Source organism: Anser brachyrhynchus (genome assembly GCF_964034855.1).
Source record: "Anser brachyrhynchus genome assembly, chromosome: 28".
NCBI classification, from domain to species: Eukaryota; Metazoa; Chordata; class Aves; order Anseriformes; family Anatidae; genus Anser; species Anser brachyrhynchus.
In genome coordinates this window covers 2,410,930-2,434,710 of record NC_137721.1, presented here as the reverse complement: position 1 = coordinate 2,434,710, position 23,781 = coordinate 2,410,930, and the positions used below count along the sequence as shown (strand labels likewise).

At 47.5% G+C, this 23,781-nt stretch overlaps 2 protein-coding genes across 3 annotated transcripts in view; one reads left to right on the top strand and one right to left on the bottom strand.

Moving 5' to 3' along the window:
- Positions 1–960: 960 nt before the first annotated feature.
- On the top strand, positions 961–3,601 carry S100A11 (S100 calcium binding protein A11). The gene is made up of 4 exons (XM_080570241.1): positions 961–1,059; positions 1,339–1,758; positions 2,890–3,039; positions 3,313–3,601. The coding sequence occupies exons 2-4, from the start codon at positions 1,756–1,758 to the stop codon at positions 3,463–3,465; spliced, it is 306 nt and encodes a 101-aa protein (XP_080426367.1). The 5' UTR covers positions 961–1,059; positions 1,339–1,755; the 3' UTR covers positions 3,466–3,601.
- Positions 3,602–4,063: 462 nt separating this feature from the next.
- COPA (COPI coat complex subunit alpha) overlaps positions 4,064–23,781 on the bottom strand; it is a 134,954-nt gene continuing 115,236 nt past the window's right edge. For both annotated transcript variants that reach the window (XM_080570208.1, XM_080570209.1), the window contains exons 3-33: positions 23,556–23,629; positions 23,172–23,252; positions 22,809–22,885; positions 22,153–22,262; positions 18,001–18,110; positions 17,385–17,484; positions 16,669–16,804; positions 16,148–16,230; positions 15,883–16,033; positions 15,484–15,550; positions 15,302–15,377; positions 13,144–13,226; positions 12,030–12,169; positions 11,032–11,117; positions 10,454–10,592; positions 9,956–10,118; positions 9,704–9,850; positions 9,222–9,411; positions 9,013–9,108; positions 8,549–8,637; positions 8,192–8,315; positions 7,803–7,892; positions 7,609–7,718; positions 7,329–7,406; positions 7,056–7,124; positions 6,698–6,834; positions 5,944–6,130; positions 5,746–5,856; positions 5,377–5,538; positions 5,082–5,276; positions 4,064–4,773 (exon numbers count right to left, since the gene is read on the bottom strand). In XM_080570208.1, the coding sequence (XP_080426334.1) occupies positions 4,714–4,773; positions 5,082–5,276; positions 5,377–5,538; positions 5,746–5,856; positions 5,944–6,130; positions 6,698–6,834; positions 7,056–7,124; positions 7,329–7,406; positions 7,609–7,718; positions 7,803–7,892; positions 8,192–8,315; positions 8,549–8,637; positions 9,013–9,108; positions 9,222–9,411; positions 9,704–9,850; positions 9,956–10,118; positions 10,454–10,592; positions 11,032–11,117; positions 12,030–12,169; positions 13,144–13,226; positions 15,302–15,377; positions 15,484–15,550; positions 15,883–16,033; positions 16,148–16,230; positions 16,669–16,804; positions 17,385–17,484; positions 18,001–18,110; positions 22,153–22,262; positions 22,809–22,885; positions 23,172–23,252; positions 23,556–23,629 (3,521 nt within the window). In that variant the 3' untranslated portion in view covers positions 4,064–4,713. The remainder of the gene's footprint in view (positions 4,774–5,081; positions 5,277–5,376; positions 5,539–5,745; positions 5,857–5,943; positions 6,131–6,697; positions 6,835–7,055; positions 7,125–7,328; positions 7,407–7,608; positions 7,719–7,802; positions 7,893–8,191; positions 8,316–8,548; positions 8,638–9,012; positions 9,109–9,221; positions 9,412–9,703; positions 9,851–9,955; positions 10,119–10,453; positions 10,593–11,031; positions 11,118–12,029; positions 12,170–13,143; positions 13,227–15,301; positions 15,378–15,483; positions 15,551–15,882; positions 16,034–16,147; positions 16,231–16,668; positions 16,805–17,384; positions 17,485–18,000; positions 18,111–22,152; positions 22,263–22,808; positions 22,886–23,171; positions 23,253–23,555; positions 23,630–23,781) is intronic.

Below are 23,781 nucleotides of genomic sequence, written 5' to 3'. Positions count from 1 at the left end.
CAGCAGATGGGGCTGCAGTTTTGCAAGAAGAGCGAGAAGCGAGGATGACCCCAGCAGTGGCTGAGACTTGCGCCTAGGTGCAACCAGAGCTCTCTGGCTGGTGCTGGGGCTGGCCAGGAGGAACAAGGGCAGCTCAGGTCCACCAGAGCCTGACGCAGCACTCAGGCCTTCTCTCTTGGCCAGCCACAGCCATTTTCCTGGCATGGTTTGGACGTGGTGCTAGGGGTACTCAGAGGGGTCTGTCCCAGCTGGGGCAGACGGATGCACTGGCACTGCTCTCTGCCACCCCTCTCTCATGCACGTGACCGTTGCATGTCCCGGTGACAAACATATGGCAGCACAGATGGTGCGTCTGCAAACGGTGCCAGCGCCTTGATCGCAAACACACACAGCAGCAGCAGCAAGAAACAGAAATCTCCCCAAATCCCACACCGCAGCCAGGCTGGGGCCAGGCCACAGCCCCTCCGGGATTTGCTCTTGCAAAGGGGGAGATAAAAGCTAGGGGGAGATAAAAGCCGGGCGGAGGAGCGAGCATTGCTGCAGCGCTCAGGAAACACAAAGAGGAGGCTGCAAACCGCAGGTGGAAGCGCAGACCAAAGAGCAGAAGCCTTCCTGCCCTCAGCGCCCCGCATCAGAAAATCTTTTTGATTCATTTGCAATGAACTATTTATGGGATTTAGGGTGGTGGTGGAGAAGGTATTTTTCCCCAATACACAGATAAAAATATGGGAAGGGAATTGGGGAAAGAAAGGAAGGAAATGAGACTGAGGATGTTTGCCCCCCAACCTCTCCACTCCACGCCTCCCCCTTCCTCCCCTCAAAGCTTTTGGGCAAAAATCGGGGCCAGGGCGGGCGGCTCCGTATCCACACTGAGTGCCAAGGACGTCACCACACGGCGGTTGCAGCGACGACGTGGGCAAGGCCAGGCTGACGTGTCTGAGCAGCCTCCCAGGTGCCGCAGGATGGGGAGGGGCAGGGCAGGGCTGGTGAGGACACCCCCGGGGCAGAGGCACCCAGCAGGACAGTTTCTGCCCCCGTAGCCCCCCAGCCGGGAGAGAGGTGGGCCCAAAACTTTGCCTTTTGGTGTCTCCTCTCCCTCTTCTGCCTCTCCCTGTCTTCAGCCCTCCAGCGGCACAGGGACTGAGGCTGCTTGGGACAAATCCTGCCTGCAGCAGGACCCCGGGGGGCTGCCTTCACCCCTAGAGAGCAGCTGCCCCCTTTTTTACAGCAGGTTGAGCTTGTAACACGTTATTGGCAAATAATAACAGGTTATTGGCAAAGCTCTCCCGGTGGTGAGCACAGGAAGGGCAGGGACACGGGGGGGGGTCTGCCCTCAAGGGTGCCCAAAGCTGGCTGGAGGAAGAGGAAGGCCCGAGGGTACTGTGGGGAGCAGCGAGGCAGCTCCAGGGCTCAGCCCTGAGAAGACTGGGTTTAAAAAAAAAAAAAAAAAAAGGCATAAAGAGACAAGTAGACAAAACTAAGGGGAAAAAAAAAAAAACGGACAAAAGAGGAAATAGAAGCATGAAAAAATGAAACGCAGGAGGGAAGAGGATGGAGGGCCCGGAGGAGGGGCCCAGGCCGAGGTGGGGACCGCAGGCACGTCGGGATCTGCCGTTAGAGCCGCCGATTGCCCAACGTGGCCCAGGGGGCTGAGCCGGGGCTGGGCGCTGGCAGGGCGGTGGCGGACGAGGCTCACACCCGTCTCGATTCTACCTCGCACCGAACCGCGGTCCTGCCGAGCCCGGAGCCCCAGCCATGGTGAGTGAGCACGACCCCGGGCCTGGGGGAGAGGGCGTTGGAGCGTTTCCCTCAGGGAAGAGGCCCCGAGCTGGAAGCGAGCCGGGTCTTGGCACTGGGAAGAGGGAACGGGGCCAAGGGCTGAGCTCAGCCTCCTCGGGGAAGGGGGGGTTGGAAGGGGGCTCAGAGTGGGAGAGCAGAGGGTCCCGAGGCTGCCGGAAAACAGCAAGGGGACATTTGCCCCCCTATTTATCCCCCCTCAGTCCCTTCCCCTCCCTTCACCTTCCTCTTTCCAGTGTTGCTCCCCCTGCCCAGCACTGGGCCCAGCGCTGTGGCTTTGCCTCCACTGAGCTCACAGCACCAGGGCTGGGGGCTCAGGGGGACCAGCAGATGAAAAAACGAGGTTCAGGAAGGAAGCAACTCGGTTCCACTTCACTTTAACCAAAAAAGGCTGAATTCAGCCTCAGGCGGGGCAGGATGTGGCAGGGAGTCCCCAGGATGCTGAGGTTAGGGAGGGAAGGGCGGACTCCACCCAGCCCTGCCTGCGAGGTCCCTTTTCCCAAAAACTGGAGCCCTGGGGAGGGGGAAGAGCCCCACGTTCCCGGTGCCCCCTCGCTTTTAGGGCCTGGCTGGCCCTGCTGGAGGCTCAGGAGCCACCCCAGCTCCCCCAGCCCAGGCAGCAGCAGTTTGGGGAGCCAACGCCGCTGCTGCTCCGCTCACATTTTTCTCTGGTGACTCAGAGTTTCTCCTCTGGCCAGGCAGAGCAGGGGGAGGGAAAGGAAGGTTTATCTTCCAGCCCAGCCATGCTGGAGAGCGCTGAGTAAGCCAGAGGGAGCAGCCCTCCTCCCTCCGCCTGCTGGTGTCTCCCCAGGGAATTTTCCATGCTCCCAAGGCACCCAGGTGCTGCCCAAACCACTCCCTGCCCCTCCCCTGGGTCCCTCCTCACCGAAGAGCTGTGCAGGTCACCAAAAAAAAAGGAATACCGAGGAAAAAATGCACCTGGACAGGCTGGGCACAGCAGGCTCCCTAAAGGGGATGGCAGGAGGTCTCTCTCAGCCCAGCCTCCCTCCAGAAGCTGTCTGTGCTCTTCTGCAAGCACAGAGCTCGCTGCAAGCACGGGCCTGAGCTTCTGCTTTTGCTCCACTCCTGCAGTCCAAGGTGTCCCCCACCGAGACCGAACGCTGCATCGAGTCCCTGCTGGCCGTCTTCCAGCGGTACGCAGGGCGCGAAGGGGACAACTGCAAGCTCTCCAAGAGGGAGTTCCTGGCTTTCATGAACACTGAGCTGGCTTCCTTCACAAAGGTGAGTGAAATCCAGGCCAGGAGTCGCCCGTGGCAGTTAACGACTTCAGCCACATGAGCATGGGGGGGGGGGGGGGGACAGGGGAAAGACCTCACTTCTACCAGAAGCCAGAGCAGAGCCTGATTGGAGTTGCCCCAGCTAAATTCTGCTTCCCTCTGCCAAACCCTTGCTGCTGGTGATGAACTCAGCAGCTGCGGGTTTGTACCTGGGTGTGTACAGCAAAGGACAGCTTTGCCTCGAGGCAGACATTGATCCCAATTTCTTTTTTTGCAGAATCAGAAGGACCCAGCTGTCCTGGACAGGATGATGAAGAAACTCGATTTGAACAGTGACGGGCAGCTGGACTTCCAGGAGTTCCTGAACCTCATTGGAGGCATCGCAGTGGCCTGCCACGACGCCTTGCTTATTCAGGCCCCTAACCACTAGTCCCAGCAACTTTCATCTGCCCCGCCACTACCAACATTCCTCAAACAAAACCCATGCAAAACTGGAAGGAGCACCCTTAAGATTGGGACATTCCCACTCCCCCTTTTTATGAATAAAATAAAGGTTTAAAATCCTAGTGTATGGCATGGTTTTATTTCAGAGAAAGAACTAGGCAACTAGTCCAGCCACAGAGGGAGCAGGAACTCTAGGTTTTCTGCTTCTCCACTGGTGCAAGAACATAAGGTTCAACTTGTCACTCCTGGAAACTACAATCTGCCTGGCTCTGAAGACCCTCCAGGCTGCTAAGTACCACACGGAAAGCCACAGTAATACCAAACAGTACAACTAGACATGGGAAGGTGAGGACAATTTGAGCACAGGCCAACAGCAGTTCCACACTAATAATTAGCAGAAGCAGCCCCTGCTGGCATGATTCATTATTTCATTACTGCTGCCTCCATTTTCTGGAAACTTCAGAACTCTTCAGATCTGGCAGCTCAACAGCACAAAGGAGGGGGAGGTGGGACGTGAAAAGAGGAAATGTAATGTGGTATCTGCTGTAAATCAGTAAGAACAACTAAGCTGCAGAACAGGAAGATCTAGACAGTCAATTTACTTTATTCATGTAGTAAGAGGCAGATCATGTTGAGAAATGCTACTAGGACAACAAAACAGTCAACACTAGCGCTTGGTTGCCTAGCTGCTCTCCAGCCACTTCTGAGGGCAGCAGTGCTGCCCTGAGCAGGGACAGGCCCTGCCTCGGTACTGGTTCCAGACAGTGCCACCCTCTTTTGAGACCCAGGCTTGACTCCTCCTGCTGCCCAGGTTGCAGCAGGATCTTTGAGCACTTCTTTTAGGAGCCCAACACTAAAGGACGTGAGAGGCAGTCCTTGTCTCTTGAGCAGTTTCTATTGAGCGCACTGTACTATACCCAGGTCTCAGCAAGAACTACACTTTATCCTCTGGATAAAAAATGCCTGGAAGCAATGGTACACAAAACATCACATCAGCTGGATCAGATGTGAAAACAGGATCCCAAGTTAGAAACAGGATCCCTAGTTAGAAGCAGCTGAGAGTCTCGCTACAGCATTCCTGGGTGGGGAAGAGCAGTTATGACACAGCACAGGCATAGCTACGGTGAAAAGACAACTAGAAGCTGGAATGGTGGGAGGTGAAAGTTTCCACACTGTGCTGTGAAACGGGACCATTTCCCTCTGATCCCACACCTCCCTGGGATGGGCACGTGCCTTAGCGGAACTGGAGTGGGCTGATCCGCAGCCCGATGACATCCTTGCCGATCTCTGTCACCTGAAGGATAAAAGGGAGATAATTAACGTTCAAAAGTAACAAAACAGCCTGACCCTGTATGTTCCGCTGACAGCCTAGATGGTTCTGAAGAACACACATTGCCAATCGCTGCAATGTCAGTCCCTGAAGGGGACTTTTAAGCTACACTGTATTTCACAATTCCCAATCTGCTCCACCCCAAATGCCAAGTTCCCTGCCACTGACCCAAAACCCATGCTGACTCAAGATAGGGGGCACAAGGGGGAAGCTGCTGGAATCCATTCCAGCAGAAAACATCACAGACTGGGTCGCAACAGAGACTCCCTTACTGTTGTGACACGGCAGATCTGCCCCTGGAACTCAGGGCAGTAGCAGGCTCCACTAAGTGGACACTTCTCCACGGGCTTGCCACGATAGATGGGTCGGTAAGAGGCGGCACAGATGTCAAAGGGGTTGTGCATGTCGTAGTTAAGCTGGTAGGTGTCAGTGGGATTCTTCTCACACGCTGACAAGATCTTGCGGGTCTGCAAAAAGCAACCACATCAACCAGAGGTGCAGCTAGGAAGCAGTCCAAATAGGGTCTGCCACAGCAAATATTTCTGGCAGTGCACCTCACAGACATACCTGCTGGGCCACCTCAGGCTTCGGACCCAGCTCTAGCAGCCGACGAGCAAAAGTAGCAGCTGTCTTGAAGTTTTTGAGTTTGAAGAAGAGGTTAAGTGCAGTGCGCAGTACCAAGATCATGTGGACAGGCTGCAGGTTGGAGTGGGTGAAATAGGCAGCCATCTGCAGCGGGGACAAGGAGGAAAAGTGGGGATGCAATCATTACCTAGGACGTGAGAAACTGGATACCCTGAAAATGCTCCAAGAAACACACCGACCTCTCCCAGGTAATCACTGCCACATCTGCTTTGAAGGCAGGAAATAGAATTCAGGATTCCTGACGCTTTTTTAAACCCAGGCACTCAGCATGGAAATTCAGAGTTATTGTACCTCACAGATTCGCTTCTGGTGCTCCAGGGTCTCCTTGGGCAGCTTCTTCCGTTCAATCTCCATTGAGAGTCCTACGATATACTCCCGGCAAATGGCTATCAGCTGCTGGGCCTTTGGGAGAGGAAGACGGAGTCAAGCATTTGGCCTCCTGCCCCAGAGGCATGCAGACAATACGGACAGAAGAGATCTGCCCCTTACCTCAGCAATCTCCTGCTTGTTGTCTACCACCAGCAAGGGCACACTGAGCAAGATGGAGCGGAACTTCTCCACAGCCTCCTCAAACTTGCCAGCTGTAGTGAGCTGGTAGCACAGCTGCAAGCGCTGGATCAGGTCATTAAGCTTCAGTCCCACAGCAGGGAGAGCATTCTTCAAGCCAGCTTCTTTCCTGGGGGCAGAGAGGGGATGGGGGTACAAGCAGGACTAATACAGGGGCCAGCAAGAACACACCTGCATTACACAGTCAGCTCAGCTGCAAATACCAGCAACATTTTGACCCAGGGCCATGCTGTTTTTCTTGGCCATTAGCTTAGCATAAAAGACACCTGTGCTTCCATTAGTTGTCACATTCAGTGCCCAGCTCTCTTTGCATTAACACACTAGAAAAATCTGGCTCATTTTTCTACAGCAGTTTCCAGCCACCACTAAAAATACACATCTGTGTTTCTCTAGACATCCCAAGCTTTAGCCTAGCTTTGTCAGAGGCAGGGCATTAGTGACAGAAAAGACAACACCCGACTGCCTCACTCTGTTTTCACCAAAAAAAAAAAAAATAGCTCTTCAACATCTTAACATCTAACCATCAGCAGAAAAATCCCACTAAAGATGGAACACGCTTCCTATTAACGTCCAGCAAACAGGAAGGCTCCTCCCTTCAGAACTGAGAGTGAAAGACTCAGGGAGGTATACGGCACCAGGAAAAAAGCACAGAAGAGGAACTAACCCAGCTGCTTACCAGTTGCGATGTGGGTATCCATACATGGTAGGGAGACATGGCAGGGCTTGGTAGGTCGTACGGCCACGGGCATAGGTCTGCAGGAACAGCTGCTTGTAGGGTCCAAAGTTTGTTACTCCTACCTGGTCATGAAGGAGCTGGAAAGAATACATTGATGTGCTGAATAAAAGCTGTCCAAGGCCATACAGAAGCCACAGTCATCACTCAGGCTCACAGAACTTCTTACTTTACATCCAGAGAAAACAACGCATAAAATGATTCACAGTAGAACACAAAACAAAGCTTCAGACTGGATCAGAAATAAAAATACATGGGAAAAGGGCATTTTTTTCCCCCAGGAACTCCAAGTGTAACTTACTCTCATCGCTGTCTCAAAGGAGCCTGCCAGAATGTGGTCAACAGGAAGCTGTGAATTGTTACACCACACCTACAAGATGGGAAAAAAACATACAAGAGGAGTTGTGCATACGCACATGTTTTTCTGATCTTACCCTCATCACCCCCCGTTCCCCTTAACAAGTTCCTGTGTTGTGCTCACAGATGAAATGTTAGTAAGGTCTAAACCTGAAAAAAGCACCAAAGCAGAAAGAAAGCAGAAAGGTTCTCAAAAATCAAAGACGTGTGCTGTTACCTGAGCTGGGCTCGTGCCCTTGGTGGGTGGCACAAAGAATCCATCCTCTGCTCCTCCTGCTGGACCAGCAGGAACATCCTGGGGGAACACACAGAGCAGCAATTAGCGTGCAAGTTTCCAGCACCCAGATGAAATCAGAGGCAGCCAAGCCTCTGATGAAGCCCATAATGCTTTTCCCCCGTCCCCACCCCACCATGACTTGTCATTGCTTTCCTAAGTAACTACAACTGGGATAAGTGAGAAGCCTCCCAAAAGCATCGTCATCTCAACAGCCCCTTACCAGTTCAGGGGGAAGATCCAAATCTTCTTCAACTTCCCATCCACCTCCTTCTTCCTGTCCTTTACCTAGACCTTCCTCTCCAAAGCCTTCTCCAGCATCCACAAAGCCATCTGCACGGGGAGGTGGAAAAACAGTTAGAGCTCCTACACAGACACATTTTCACTTCCGTAAGACACACTCTTCAATTTACCTACCTTCGTCCAGCTGCAATTCTGCATCTTCTCCCCAGCCCTCGGTGCCAACATTGTCAATATCAATGTCAGCAGCTAAGGCACCCCCTTTGCCTAAAAAAGAAGGACAGGATTATTCGTTTACTCATCTCTGAGTCGGCCAGGTGTTAAGAAAAGAATTAAGTTAGGCCAGCATTCTCCCCTCCAATTGCCAAACCCTATCTTGTGTTAAAAGAACAAAGATTTTTAGAAGATTTGCTGAGGATGATGTAAATACCAAGCTGCAGTCCAGCCTCTACTAGTAACACACAGCAAATCCGGGATTTAACAGCAACAGACCAGGAGCCATGGGAACAAATATCTCTGTTCTCCATATCCCAACTTCACACGACCTTCCAAGTATAAAGCAATACCTTTGCTAGCAATTGTTCCTTCAAAGAACCCCTTGGAAACAGTCAGCAGTGGCCAGTTGGTATCCAGAGGCATGACAGGAGCAGGAGGCTGCAGCAGTTTTGCATTGGGATCAATGTCTGGAATCTGAGCAGAAAGGAGCAAAAAACAGCTAAAGGCCGTATAAGGAAAATCCCGTTCTTTGACCTACTCACCTCCATGCAACACAGTCTCAAGGTTTTGTTAAGTAGTGACAGAAATGGAATATGGTATCTCCCTCTCAGAAAGGAGCTGTCACGCCAGTCACACTAACACCATGTCCCACTGCCATCTTCTTCCCAAAACTCTAGGGTTCTTGTTATGAAGCATTAGTCACTAACCGTTTCCTTTTCGGGATCAAAGGTTTCCTTCAGGTTTTCAGCTTCCTCATCCAGACCATGAGTTGCAGCCGTGAGATAGGCCAGGGACTCTGGAATTAAGTATAACAAACACGAGTGTGTGTTCTTTGTATTCTGGAGAAAGAAAACCTCTCATACCAACAAGCATGGCCGCACTGTCAAAAGGAAAGATTAGCAGCATACTAAAGTGTACAATTACACTTCTAGGGGCGCCACTGGATTTAGGACTAGTGTGAGCAGGCAACGACTGACCACCTGAATATGCTCCAAGGTGGTTTCACATCTCCTGGATTGTACTGTGACTCTTGGGTTATTTTCTCTGTCCATCCAGTTCAGTTTCTCAGTGAGAGATTATGCTCATCTCTCTCCAGAAATTACTGTTCACCCCCAAAACCTCTCCAGCTGCTCCTCAGTCCAGAGAAACACATTAGACTAACATTACTCACTTTGCCCACAGTTCTTCAGGATCCTCACTCTCTCTGCCACATCTCCTAGGTATAAGGCATTCTGGTAGTGGCCACTCATATCCTTACGGATCTCAGCTAGACAGAAACAAAAAAAAGTCACGATAGCTCTGCTGTTCTTGGCCTTCTCTGGGATGCTGCTCATTCTCTCTGGGAGCTCAGCACCTCTTAATTCATTCTCCTGCACTCACCTATCTTCATCATCTTCCGAAGCTTCTCCAGATTGCCAGTGATAAGGTAGAGAAAGGAGAGCCTATCAAAGTTCTTGGTGCGCTGGTAGCACATCTCCACAATCTGGTGATTTCCCTGCAGTAATGCCACTTCTCCCAGTTTCTCCCAGCAATTCTTGTCATCCAGAGCCTTGGCTGCTTCCAGAGCAATCTAACAAGACAATTGATGCGGTTACAAGGTCAGATCTGAAAAAAAAAATGCTCAACACACAAGACTTGAGCTTGATTCTCTGCCCCACCAAAAATACTGTGAGGGTTTGCAGAAGCAGGTTTCTCTAAAGGCTTCTGTTGATAATGCCCCTTATGAAAAGCCGGAGATTACAAAGTTCACTGCACTAAATCATGCCTCCACATGAGGGCCTGCACCTTAGTAGGGCAGCTATCATCCCCAAAGTGACGACCCAAAAGACATGCCCTTCTCACGGCACCATCCGCCACCTCACCTCAATGTTGCCACACTCCAGTGCCAGGCTGAAACGGGTCTTCTCATCTTTGACAAAGTGCAGGGCCACCTCAGGGTAGCCCTTTTTCTGCAGGTAGGCAATGATGGACTGGCCCACAAGCTTAGCATTCCTCACCATGTGCAGTACCTGCAAAGAAAAGGCCCAGGCAGTGAAGCTGACGTCACTTGCAAGGCATGTTCCTGAACCCCCAGGCCATGACCAAGAAATAGCGCAGAGTTTCTCATGCCTCACCTCATCGTACTTTCTGTTAATCAATGCCAGCTTGAATTTGAACTCTGTGGGATCAATGGTGAGGACCCTGGGGCGGCATTCTCTGTCCAGGCAGTACACGTTGTTCCCCTTCACACGGGTGACATAGATAGGAAGGTCCAGGGTGCGGATGATTCCATGATCCCTATGCCAACACACAGCACATGTGCACACCAACATTTCTGTATGGCCACATCCCCTACCTCAGAGGAGGCTCACTATGCTATTTTAGCCTGCAAGCCCCAGTCAGACGAATAGAGCAGCCACCCAACCCAGCAATAAAACACTAGCGCATAGGGTAAGCGCCCAAACACGAGCCAAGCGCATCTATTTAGCTCTAACTGTCTTGGGGTACATCCACACTGTAAAAGTGGAGTTGCACCAGCACTAACTTTGGCATCTGCCAAACAAACAAGAAATAAAAACACTGGTAGTCTGCACAAGGCCAGCCAGTTCAAGGACTCTGACTCTCAGACTTACCCTGTGGTGACAGCATATTTGATGTGGTTGCTGGTGGTATAGATGAAAACACCACTTTCATCCCAGGCACCGCTCTTGACACGGATGTTTTCGTGGATGTTACACAGGGATTCTAGCTTTCTGTTGCAGATCATGATGGCTGGAGACAAAAGCAGAAAGGAGGAGGATCAGGTAACTCTACTCTTAAATATCTGACTCTGACTTAGAGCTTCTCTCTTCCACAGTCCCAGAAATAGGGACTATATTCAGATTTAGACATTAAGGAGATGATAGTAACCACAACAAAATTGTCACCATCTGCCCTTTTTTTTTTTTTTTTTTTTTAAGAAAGACAAAATAGCTGATCCTTTTTGAGGAATATAGCAAATCATCTGTTCTATAAGCTTGCAAAAAGGTTTTACTGAAGAGAAAAAGCAGCAGGGCTCACACTGAATCCGTCTGCAGCTGCACCTTCACCACTAGACACAGCACTGAGCAGTTACTCTAGCAGATCATGAAAACAGGAACACGCTCCCAGCCAAGGAACGACCTAGCATGCACTGGAATCCAGGTGAAACACTGCAGCCTCCCCTGCTTACCATGCTTGGCCAGCAGAGCTACGTGGGACATGTCAGCCGACCAGATGACGTATTTCACCTTGGAGATCTTCACCGAGGCCAGAGTCCTGGAAAAGGACAGCACTGACGTTAGAGAGTTGAACAATATGCCTCCACAGCAAGCTCTATAATCAGCTACCAGTCTCCAATACACTGAGCCCAATTTGCAGATGCTCTGAATCCTCTTGATGCAATTCTGAAGCTACAAAATCACGCAACAAAATTCAGTGTCTCTCTAGTTCAACAAAACAAAGCTTTCTCCATGCCTGTGCAGTAACAAACACATTTGAGGTGACAACTGACTTGAAAAATATGGAGATGATTAAGGATGGTTTTAACAGAACAAAGGAAATAAGGTATTTACGAGTAACATTTGCTTTAATAAATTTATCCATAACTTTCCCAGCAATACTAGAAAGACAAAGACACAGAAATAAGGAAATGAAACTCAAAGTAAATTCTGGGACATAAGCGATCAAGACACACCACATTTATCTGCTGCTAATCCAGAACCTTCTCAAACTGACAATGATGGCCAAAAGCACCAGCTACTTGTCTGTTTCTTTGTGGCTAGCAACACATAACCAGTACAAACTTGCTATCATGCTCCAATTTAAAAGCATTTTGAACAGATATAAAACCTAAGGGACAAGGCATTGGGCAAGCTTAGCTTGACTGAGTATGGGGTTTTTGATTTCTTTCCACTTTTATAGTACCCGATTCTGTAGTCACAGAATTTATAAGGATATGGCACACATCTCCCTATGATCAATGGCACAATGCCTGCAGCATAAACTGCACCTTGGCTATGTTTACACTCTGCTCTCCCTAACAGTTGTTAGCCGTGGTTTGGATCAGTCTGACGCAGCCTGCAGCTGATGCTGAATTCTGGAGTGCATTAATAGCTATTACTTGTCCCTAGAGGGCACACGCCAACAGGATTACAATATTAAAACTTCCCCCAGCAGACTGGATCTTACCGCTTCTGCTGCACGTCAAAGAGGGTGATGGAGTCTGCATCTCTCAGTAACAGGTTCCCTGTGCCAGCATAGAAAATCTCATCACAGTTCGGCACCTGCACCTTCTTCGTGATCTCATTCTTCAAGTTTTTGATTAGGATCTGCCATTCGATGAGAGGAAAACAAAACACAGCAACACAGGGCAGTCAGATAGAATATACAAAGAAATTTAGGATCGTTTTAGCTCAGAATTTTTGTATAGCTGAACCTCAAGAGCCCAAGTTAAATACAAAGCCTTTCACAAGACAGGATCAGATATTATCCTTCTGGAAAACCCAACAACTTAAGTTTACCAGGGCGCAGACATAGGAGTGAGAGCTTTCCCTTTATCCCCACTGCTGTCATTGTCAGCTAGCTGGTATAATTTTCAAGCTCTCCCTGCACTGAGTATATGAACAAAGTAAACATGAAGGGAAGGAGGGTGGGCGAACACAGGGTAAATAAAGGAGACGATGAAGTTGAAAGGGGAGAACCGCAAGGAGAGAAAGGGAAGGCAGGGAGGAGTAACACAACAGGTAACAGAAACTGTAATATACTAGGCAAAAGAAATACTGAATCAGATATAAAATAAATAGATAAATATTCTGCATTGGGCAAAGAGTAAGACTTTTATTTCCCTTTCCGCCAAGTAAACTGGAGTGGGGAGAATTTTCCATGACTTTCTTTCCCCCTTCTTTCTCCTATTTCACTCCACAAGTGAGATCAAAGACCTTTATAAAAAACTAACCTGCTTTTTCAGCATTTCCTCATTACTTGCATGCTATGAAAGCAACCTGGGTGGCTTCACAGCCCTGTTCTGGTCAGCTGTCATTTCTGAACTCACCTGCAGTAGCAGGCTTCCAGCAACTGAGCCAGCGTTTACCATAAATTAAATAATATTTCAACTCCCTACATTTTCATTGTATTATATTTCTTCATGTGTTATCTGCAGCTCACTTTCTATTGAGAATGCCTTGCCAGTCTATGTGGATCTCCAATAATTCTGTTAACCCAATCTCCCACTATTCCATTTGCACGTTTCCAAATGACAATATTCCCCGTTAAAAAGATGACCCTATTAAGCCTGTCCCCTTACCGAATGCATTCGATCCAGGACTGCAAAGCGGTTACGAGCTACCCACACAGCTGTTAGCCCGGAGGAACGTTTCCCTTCAGGGGCTAGGGAGAGAAAGACGCAGGCAGTGAATAAAACCTCTGGCAGGCTCTTATGGCAACACATTAGTCAGTCTTGTTTGATCCCATCTTGGCTGTTGTAGCTGCTTCCTACTAATTCATGTTTAACCTGAGGCTATTCGCAAGACTCATTTCCTCCCCCAATGTCCTTTCAGATCGCAGCGTGGCCAGCGCCAGCCCTTCTCTCCAGCCAAGGCACAAGACAAGTGGCTGTCTGTACCGCCAACGCCACTGCTTGGCGCTGAAGCGGGCCATCCTGGGCGACAGCACAGTCTGTCAAGCTAACGAGCGGAGCCTTGCTGGCCAAACAAACCGAGCAGCGAGGGTCCCGGCTTCAATGTAAGCCCCCCTCCCTCTCCCCCCTGCAAACTGACATAACGAGCTGGAGGAGAAAGGCTGCACTCTCCGCAGCACGCAGCTGTTCTCTCAGTTTTAAAATGCTAATACAAACACAGCGCTCTGCACGTCAGACACGCATAAAGAACCATGCTGCAGGATTTTTCAGATGCAGAGAAGGTTTTGAAACAGGAGAAGGGAACAAACAAGCGAGGCGAGAGAGTTGCTACTGCTCTGGTAAAACAAAATTTCTCCTTCTTTAGTTCGCAATCCCCCTTCTCTCTGGTCCTCCCGCTGCTCAACACGAATGTTTTTGCAGACCCACCCACCAGACTGGGGACTATTTCACCACGCACAGCACTGTTTGTGGCAGATCTACAGCCGAACAAATGACTTAAACCTGACTGCCTCAGCCCTCAGTTACTACCCTACGCAAGAAAGACTGGTCTAAATTCTATTTCCAGCTCTGCTTAGGGTTTTCTGATGGCAACTTCACCTGTTTTTCTGAACTGCCACAACGCAGCAGTTTTACTGGCTTTAGATCTTTAACACTGGCTGTACCTCATTCAGAAAACGACTGAAGTATTTTACCCAAAAGATGATTAAGGGGTGATAAGGAAGTTTAGCTTCCCTTGTAGGTCAGGTAAATAAACTGAAGGGCACGAGGATCCAGTGCACGTGTTAAATATCTACATTACAGACCAGGGAAATCACGAGAACTCTGCATACACGGCAGTTTGTTAAAGAAAATATTTATCAGCTAGTAGAATTACACGCTGTTCTTGAAAATGCATTAAAGGTGCTTAGTTTTCATGAGGCCTTGACACCTCCTCCTCCAGAAGAGGATAAAACCTCTTCTGGAATAAACCCTTTCCTCTCTAAAAGGGTGACAAGCCAGGTGTCCCCAGACAAGTCAGCTTTGAATGACTCAATCAAAATTAATATTTATAATATCCTGAGTAGCATTTCACCTATATAAAGTTACCAAAAAGCTCCCTTTCTCTGTCTCTCCAAATATACCTGCTGACTGTACTCAGCAAAGAAACTTTCCCTTCATTAGATCTGCAGAAATCAATAGATGTGAGAACAAGCGAGCTGGATTCCAGTCTAACACATTCATCACTCCCACTCATTTCGAAATCTTTACTGCCATGACGACAGAGGCAGGAGAAACCAGCTGGAGTTTCAGATCCCAAATGGAATTCACAGTTAGGAGAAAGATTTTTTTTCTTTTCCTAAATCATGTTTTGACTTGTAAATTGCACAAAACTGATCTGGAATTTGCCGAGAGGAAGAATGAACACTGGCACCCTGGCACTGTCACTTTTACAGCCACTTTTCAGAGTATAAAACCTCTTCGAACAAAATATATATGGTTAAAATCCATCTCTGTTGACAAGCCAGGAATGCTGCCTGCTGCGTCGAAAGGGAAAATGGAAAGTTACTAATAACAAAATTATAAAATATATATTTGTAGCAGTAAAAGTTTGGGATGAACATGAATTTTTCAAGTCAGTGTCGTGTGATATAGTAAGCAGGAAGCCTGCCAAATGATGTGTGCTGCAGGGACATTGGGAAACATGAAGAAAAAAATCCAATGAGCGGCTTACAAAAATGAAGCTTTTTTATATATAACACACACATAGTTGGAGAGAGGAGGAGGAGGAGACAGCTATACAACAATAAACGCTCACAGGAATAATGTGAAATAAGAAAGTGCCTACCATCCGGATTTTGGGAATCTGCATCCTTGGGAATGGTGTACAGATCATAGGTACTGTTCTCCAAGTTGCTGGCTCTCTGCACAAAGATGGGGGGAAAATTTCCAGGGTAGGATTTCAGAGAACTGCCATTCACAGCCTCATGCAAAGTTCTTTAGCACGTTACATAGCAAAACTTGACTTACTGTGCAGAGAAGGACAGCGTTCTCAGCTGGGTTGTATGACATGTTGAACACAGGGAACTTGGAACCGCTGAACAGAAGTCATAAATAAAAGAAAGTTACAGTGAAACAAGATTATTTCTAACACTCATCTTCACTTTTTTTTTTTTAAATAAACTGAGTGCCAAAAAATGCTGTTTTGATGAATTTCCTGAACCACCTGGAAACACTGTAAGAACACCAGCATTTTATAAATGAAAGCTGGCATTTCAGTCTGAATTACTGCAAACTTAAAGCCAGTTACAAAAAAAAGTTACATCTATGCAGAATGTGACAATCTGACCTATCTGTACGTGAGGAACTAACAAGGGATTAAAGATGCTAGCAACGCCTTTCATAATATGCTAAGTACTCATCTCTTACCTTCGCAGCTGCATGACAGCAACATCTTTGGAACTGTTAAAATCAAGCTGGCGGAGGAAACGGTCCTTCACATAATACAGCATGTTCCCATGCACAGCATAAGCAGGCCGCTCACGCTCCAATTTGAACACAATCATGCCACCGTCATGGCCTGGGAAAAGGCATGCAAGAATTCAAACGTGAATTGAATCCTGTGGGTTTTCTCATCATGGAGATGCCAAGACCAAGCCCTTCAATGCTTTTTTTGTTTTGTTTTGTTTTTTACCTGCAGCAAAGAGGTTGAGGTTGGGATGAGCTGCCAATACCCAAAAGCGATCGTGATCACGGCGAAAGGTCTGAACACCCGTGCTAAACACGCAACATAAGAAATAAGGAGTATAAACAAAATGGAAACTCTGCCGTATGCTCCGGGTCCCCAAATAAAGATCCCAAACTTCAGACTAATCTCTAGCATTCAGCATGGGGAGTCCACACAGAGTTCAAAACACTGTATTCATAACCTTCTGCCAAATAATATATTCTCATTTAAAACATTTGCAGCAGCAACATCACTAGACAAGTCAGTCTTCTTCCACTTGCTTTCAGACAATTGTAAGCTTTGCCCATAACACGCATCTCAAAGGGACAGCAAACATGAAAAACATTTCTTTCTCAGTAATTACCAAACACTAGCACTAATGTTTTAAGAAGTTCTGGTCTTCAGTTTCTCTAAGAATAACTGCAGGCCTCTCACATGTGTAAAAACTTCCACGATGAGGTTGAGGCAGACGCCTGACATGCACTAACCGTTTCGACATATCCCAGACACGGATGCTTTTGTCTTCTGAATTGCTGAGGATCAGTTCCTGCCGGGGGTGGAAGACGGCACACGAGACATTGTTGTAATGTCCTCGGCAAGTGTCAACCTCCCAGGCCTTGGATTCTAACCAGAAGTGGAAAAGAAAGAGGAAACTAATGCTTGAACAGGTTAAGTTATTCCACAGGAGAAAACACAGCAAACACCTTAATGAAGTGGGCTCTATCAGCCTATTACTAAACCATTCCCTGCAATTTATTTTTGTGACGTTTAACTGCTAGCACAGTTTGCCTGAGAAACAGATAAACCAGGTTTCCAAAAAGGTGCAAAGAATTTTATATAGCTTAGCTGGACTGAGCTGGCAAAAGGGCATCCATTCCTGGTGAAGTGCTTCTCATTCTAGAATCATCTCCCTTTCTTATTCCATTGGCACATATTCAAAAAAACTTTAGAGGCAATCTTTTCTGTTCCTACAAACCTCTGCTCAGCAGTGCATGCAAATCAAAAGCAGCTAGAAGTGTTTGCTCGGGAACTGAGCCCTCTTCAGACTGCAAAAGCCAACGCTGTTTGGGATTATTTACCACTGCATCCTACATACATGCTTGCAAAATGTAAATTACCTTCAGGTTCAGCCTACAAACGTTCAAACAAACTTCAGTTCTTAACACCCTTCTCCCCAGGGGTTCCCCCTGGAGAATCCACTTACCATTCATCCGCCAGATCTTCACTTGTCGATCATCAGCTCCTGACACAATAAGCGGCATTGTGGGATGGAAGGCAGCCCAGTTCACTCCACGATCGTGGCCCTACAGGGCAAAAAGAAAACAGTCACTTGAAGCAGGTTAGTGACTGAACGTAACGAGCAAAGGAAAAACGAAGTGACAAGACTGCAGACGGGCTTGCCAAGACGCAGCTCTCGCTATTTTTTGTACGCCACGCTGCTCATACCAAATGCTTAGACTGACTTTGCCCACAGTAACGAGCTTTGCAGATACCATCCTTCGTCAGCAGAGCAGCACCACTTCCCAGCTTTAACAAGCCATTATGGAATGCTGCTTCCAGTAACACAAGGCAATAATGTCCGCTATTTAATGGAGCTTTTAGCCATACAGAGAGAACGGTACTCGTTAGGTTTCAGTGCAAACGTCTCCAGATTTCAATTTACGGAATTCTTGGAGCACGTTACTCCACTGAGCCGGGGCTGGTATTTTAACTCTTTTCCCTCTGCTATTTTTCTGGCCTTTTAGAGAGTCATTTGGGTCACAAGGATTTCAACTAAACAAATTTGAAAAGGTTGTAGAGCACACACACTGACACTGTACCTCAAGAACGTGCTTCACAACTGCATCTGTTGTCCCAAACAAATCCACCCCTGTTATTCCTCTGACATCCGATTCCACAGCTCCGGGGGACAGGTTCTTCTTCCTTAGGCCTTGCAGAACAAAGGGGAAGGAGAAACAGGGTGGAGGAAGCAGAAATTATATAATCAAGGCAACAATCCTTATCCAGAAACAAGTTGAGCGCTCTCCCATGTTGTTTACATACATCTTCAGGTGGAAAGTGAGAACTTGAAGGAGTGGAAGAGGGTGAGACATATCCAGGACTCCCTTACACTTCCTCCAAAAGCACAAGCTAAGATTAGACATACCAAAAAGAAAAGTCTGCAATGCAGTGCACCACTGAAAGGATCACCTCAGCTCACTGGGACACAGACAGAGGCACTTCAGCAAAGGGCTGAGGCATTCTGATTTCTCTTCCTCTCATTCCTCCTTCACTGAATTGAGCTTGCAGCTTTCAGGGGACTTTTCAACCATGCCACTCTGCCCAAATCCATAATCCTGAGGTCATCAATCTGCCTGGGCACAGGATATTTTGGGGAGCTAAAACTATAGGGAAAAAAAAGCCTGTTCCTGATTCTGAAGAACACTAAGTTTTCCCAATTAAAACAGACGTACTTCAAGCCATTCCTCATTAAAACGCAATGTAACACAGTATGGAAAGAAATGAAAAGAGACTCTCATCTGACAGTGCACAGGGAAAGACTGTACATAAAACACTAAAACAGAACTTAGAAAATACCCTTTTAGATTCAAAAGTACTTGGCCCAAGAAAGCTATCATGGAGTTCATAGAGTAAGAAAAATCTGTCTAGGATAAATGCAGAATTGCACTTCTATGGAGACCAACAGAGAGGGAAGTACAAGAAGAGAATAAACGATACAGAAGGCAAAAATTATTTTCTAGTTGCAATTCTCATTCCCACACTCCTCATAGATTAGCAGCTCAGCATCTCAACAAACCCTCCTGCGAAGTTAGGCTGATGAAATGACCGTGACAAGCAGCGCCTCAGAGCAAAGCACAAACGCTCAGCACACCGAGTGAGGTGCACACACAGATGGTCCAAGTAACGATGATGATGAACTTGAACGGCTGAGTGGAAACTTCTACAAAGCTGGCACAAACCACCCCAGAAAGGAGGAGTAAAACATATATAACCCAGAGGAGGCGAGGGAAGAAACGTAGGATTTTCAGAAGAGAAAATACTTGAGCCTTTGACAAGCCAGCGAAACAGGACTGGAACACAAGTGGAAAATTTCTGGCATAACTGCACAAATCTAAGGAAAGGCAGAACACTCACAGAACATAGCAGCTTCCTGTGTTGCTCTGGGGAGGGAGCAGGGACAGAGAGGGGACTGGCAGCAGAAAGGCAGATATTAGGCACTCTAGGGACAGCTGTTTAGAAGAACAAAAAAAACCTGAAGAGCAGACTCAGATGGACATGCACACAAGCACTCAGAAGAGCAGGTATTAGAACAACCAGAGGAAAAGGGGTAACATACTGCCGGTGAATTACACGTTGTAAGTTAGAAGAGAAGGAGAAAGAGACCAGTGAAGCATCAGGACACTCCTGGCACACATTTTCTGGAACACCTGGCTGATGTGTTAGAGACAGCACTGACCTACAGATACGTGGTCCTTTACAAATTCTTTTCTTCCATCATCTTCCTCACAATTCAGGCCCCATACCTGAGGTCAGCAACCTACCCAAGGCGGAAACTAAAGAGGGCTCTTGGGTACTGACTACACCCTTGCTGGGCTTCGGTTCATTCTGGCTCCAATCCACCCGCGTTCAATGGATGAGCAGAGAAGCAAAGTGGGGGCTGAAGTTGTACCAAAGGTTTTGCCAGCCATCACCACACATGCACAGAAGGTGGTGCTCAAGGAGAGGCAGCCCAGGTCTACGGGTGCCACGTGGGGACTTTCAGCCGAGATCCTCCCAGTCCCAGGGCATCTCGGCACCACCAGCCCAAACCCTCAGGTGATCCTCACTTAAGCACGTCACCCAGATCAACTAAACGGAGTCCTGACGGAACAAGGGCGTTTTGTGCCAAGCAACAGACATCAGTTATTTGCCAACCAAGAGGAAGGTTAAACAGGAGTTGGTGTGTGGTGGGTGTTAAAGCGCAGACAGAAAGCACTCTGATCAGAGTAAGACCACCAGCATCCTCCTCACTGGTTAATACTTGAAAAGAAACAAGAGAAAAACAGATTATTTTGTAGATTTTGTAGGTTAATATCAGCCACATGAGCAAGGACTTCATTCCACAGCACAGGGGAACAGTACAACACAAATGTTCATGCATTTTAATACATAAACAAGCTTATTCTGACTGCATTCACACTCTCTCTCAGCAGATTAGCAGGAAATAGACCCTTCAACCTCCAGCTTATTTGTTTTATGCTGAAGATCCTTTATCAGCAGGTTTCAAACCAAAGAACAGTAAATTTGTGGGATTTCAGAACTACAAGGCAATCTTCACCCTGGTCTGGTCCGGGTCATGCTCCTCATCCCTCACACTTTGCCACAGCTGCCAACAAAGCTGAGTTTTGGGAGGGAGAATTTGGAACACGACCTTTAAATTCATTTAACTGCGGGCATCAAAGATCCAGTACTAAAAACCCCAAAGCCTGGTGAAAAATAATCCCACTGATGTCAGCAGAAGCTGCAAGTTATAAGCAGCACTCAGAAATGGAGTTAAAGCTCAACATCACATGATGCTCTCTCTGATTAGGATTATGTGGATAACAGGAATCAGACAAAATGTGGAAATAACCATTTCCAGCAGGCTGCTAGAGCCAGAACAGAGTCCTGCTGAGGACGGAAGCCATTTGGGGGAAAAACTTTTTTGGGGGAGGAAAAAAAAAAAGTACTATTTTCAATCTGTTTAACATCTACCCGTGTTTTTCTCCACACGCTAATATTCCTGCAGTGTCGTGTCTGACTGGAGCGACAGCTGAGTCAATAATTCAGCATGTCTCTAAAACCCCTCATCACATATCAGCTGAGGAAAAAAAAAAAGCCCTGTACCATCTCCAAACCAATTTGGCAGCTGGAACTCTGCTGAGAGAGAGCGTCTGTGGGAGAACGCAGCAGCAAAGCTTCCTAGCAGAATAGCTGTTAAACTCCCCGTGCTGGCAGTACGGAGAGGGGGACAGGTTTTAAATAACCAGGATATCCTGTCCCCGGCCCCTACTGTTGACACAGCTGGCCATGTCTGAGCGTGTACTACAAATAACGCAGCATGCCCAACCAAAACTGCAATGGCGAGAGCGGCAGATCAGATGAAGGGCCTCGGTCTGTCTCTAGAATAGTTTAAGTTGTGTCCTTAGTCCTCCCACCGGCCCCTTCTCCACCTATTTTCTTGGCTTTTAGCTTTTCGTTTACGGATCCTACGCAATTCCACTGAATCACCTCGTGGCCTTAGGTATAACCTAAGGAACACCTCAGGCATCAGCAAAGGACTTTGGACTTTTGACTTGCAACTCCTGCTCTGATCTCCAGGCCACGCCTTGCTTTATGAAAGACAAGCAGACCGGACGACGAAGAAATTCCTAACGTTATCGTCCTGTCACTACCCACAATTAAGCCACCAAAAAGATCCCCTGCCCATAGTGCGATGAGCAGAGAGGCCTTTTTATCTTTATCTCAGAACAAATGACTTGCTGCTGCCTCCAAGAGATCTTGAAAGGGATCAAGGTGACCCAGAAATGTTTAGAATTTTTCCTACAAGTCTTGCACGTTGGCAAAGCTGATCAGCCGACAGCGCCGTTGCCCATTCTGACAGCAATACTTGTTGCCTGTGTTGGCTATAAAAATCAAACTCTTAAGAGTTTGTTGGGCTGCACAAACCTACGGCTCACATCTACTGCTGCAGAAGGCTGCTTCAAGCATAAAGTTGGACTAGATGAGCCCCAGAAGTCCCTTTCAGCCAACAATCTACAGCTTCTTGAAAAATGAGGGGGACTAGATCCCTGCCAAACACCTAACGTTCTTCCTGAGGCTCCTAGAGCTGACAGGCTACTCTTCCTGCTCTCGGGTCGGAACCAACTTTTGCCTGCCCCGTTTGGCTTTCAGCAATTGCAGTTTTGAAGTGGGCCTTGCCACCGGACACCCCCTCGATCTGGGCAGCTCACCAGAAATATCCCAAACGCGCACAGTCTGATCCAAGCTGGCTGACACTACCAGGTCCTCAGAGGGGTGAAACTGGGCACACATCACATAGTGGTTGTGTCCTGTCAGCACGCTACAACAAAAAGGACAGAAAACGCCATTTAAACATAAGATACATTAGCACGCACTCTGATTTGCACCAACAGCAATAAGCTCAGTCTCAGAAGGGACAAAGAGGAATATGGTTGATAATACTTGGAAGGGAAATACAAGAATTCAAGAATTCTTCTTGAAGAATTGAATTCTTCTTGAAGAACTCTTCAAGAATTATCACAGCTACTCAACACAGCTGTTCTCAATGAGAACATTCAGGGGCTGGCTCACTGATATCAGTAACTTCACCGGTATCAACACCGCTGCATCTTATTTTAACTTCGAAAAATTTTCAACCAAACACCACAGGAATTTACAAACGTGTTTAGTAGTATCAACGTAAGTGAGCAAAAGTCACAACTGACAGAAATCTTCATTACTAATCTGTTGTTTTTTTTTTGTCAGTTCTGTTCCCTCAACTATGCACTGTTTGAAATATCGATATCACCTCCCACTCGAAAACAACAAACGAGGATAGCTCGCACCCAAGCCCTACAGTTATTTTTAAAGCATCCACTGATTTTACCAGACACAAGTTCTGGACTGCCAGTTCCAAACCCGAATGGTCTGATCATCAGAAGCACTCAAAATCCACGGATATTCCTAAAAAGACAAAGCAGTTTGCACATGAAATAATACACCCCCCCACACATTCCCTCCCTCCAGCATTTTTCAGTTGCCGCCCAAAATTACCCTCTTTTATTTTATTTCACTTAAGATCTAGGAGGCAGAATTTATGCCTCTCACACCTCTAAAAAGGACCACGCCTCTACTTTTTCCTTTGGCAGAGCTTCCTTAGCAAAGATTCCCATCCAAGGAAGCAAAAGAGATTTCCACTCACACAGGAGGAACACAGGCACGCACCGGGGTAAGTACTAGAGGAGCTTACGTGGTGGAAGAAGGTGGTGCGGATGTAATCCAGGTGTCCGAGCAGAGTGAAAAGGCAGCGGCGCAGTTTGTAATTCCACACCTGAGCAACACAAAAGCAGCGCAATGAGGGTACGTGCCCCAGCCAGCTAGATTTTTTTGTGCTTTTTCGCAATAGGCTAAAGATTTTAGTCTTTTCGTTCACCTACAAGCCTCTCCCTCTTCCAGTTTAAGATACTTCTAATGCAATATTAAGATATTTTCTAATTTTATTTTCTAATAAAAAGACTTCAACTTGCTGCAATTACCACTAATTCCTCTGAAACAGCAGAATCATAATTCCTGAAAGATTCCCTCCCCGGGCAATGCCTTTTAAAGAAAAGTTGTAAAAGGAGTAAAAGGTTACCTTTATTTTATAGTCATCGCCTCCAGAAACAAACAGAGGCTGCTGTTTGTGGAAATCAATCCCTCGAACGGGTCCTACGAAAAGGAAGAGAAGGTTGGACGAGGCAGGCCGACTGACAGCTGGAACAGTCCCTTACATCCCATGAGGGGGGCGTTTTGCACTCCCCATTGCATTTTTTACTACAGATAAGTTGAAAGGTTCAAAGCAACAAGAGGCCACTTTAGAG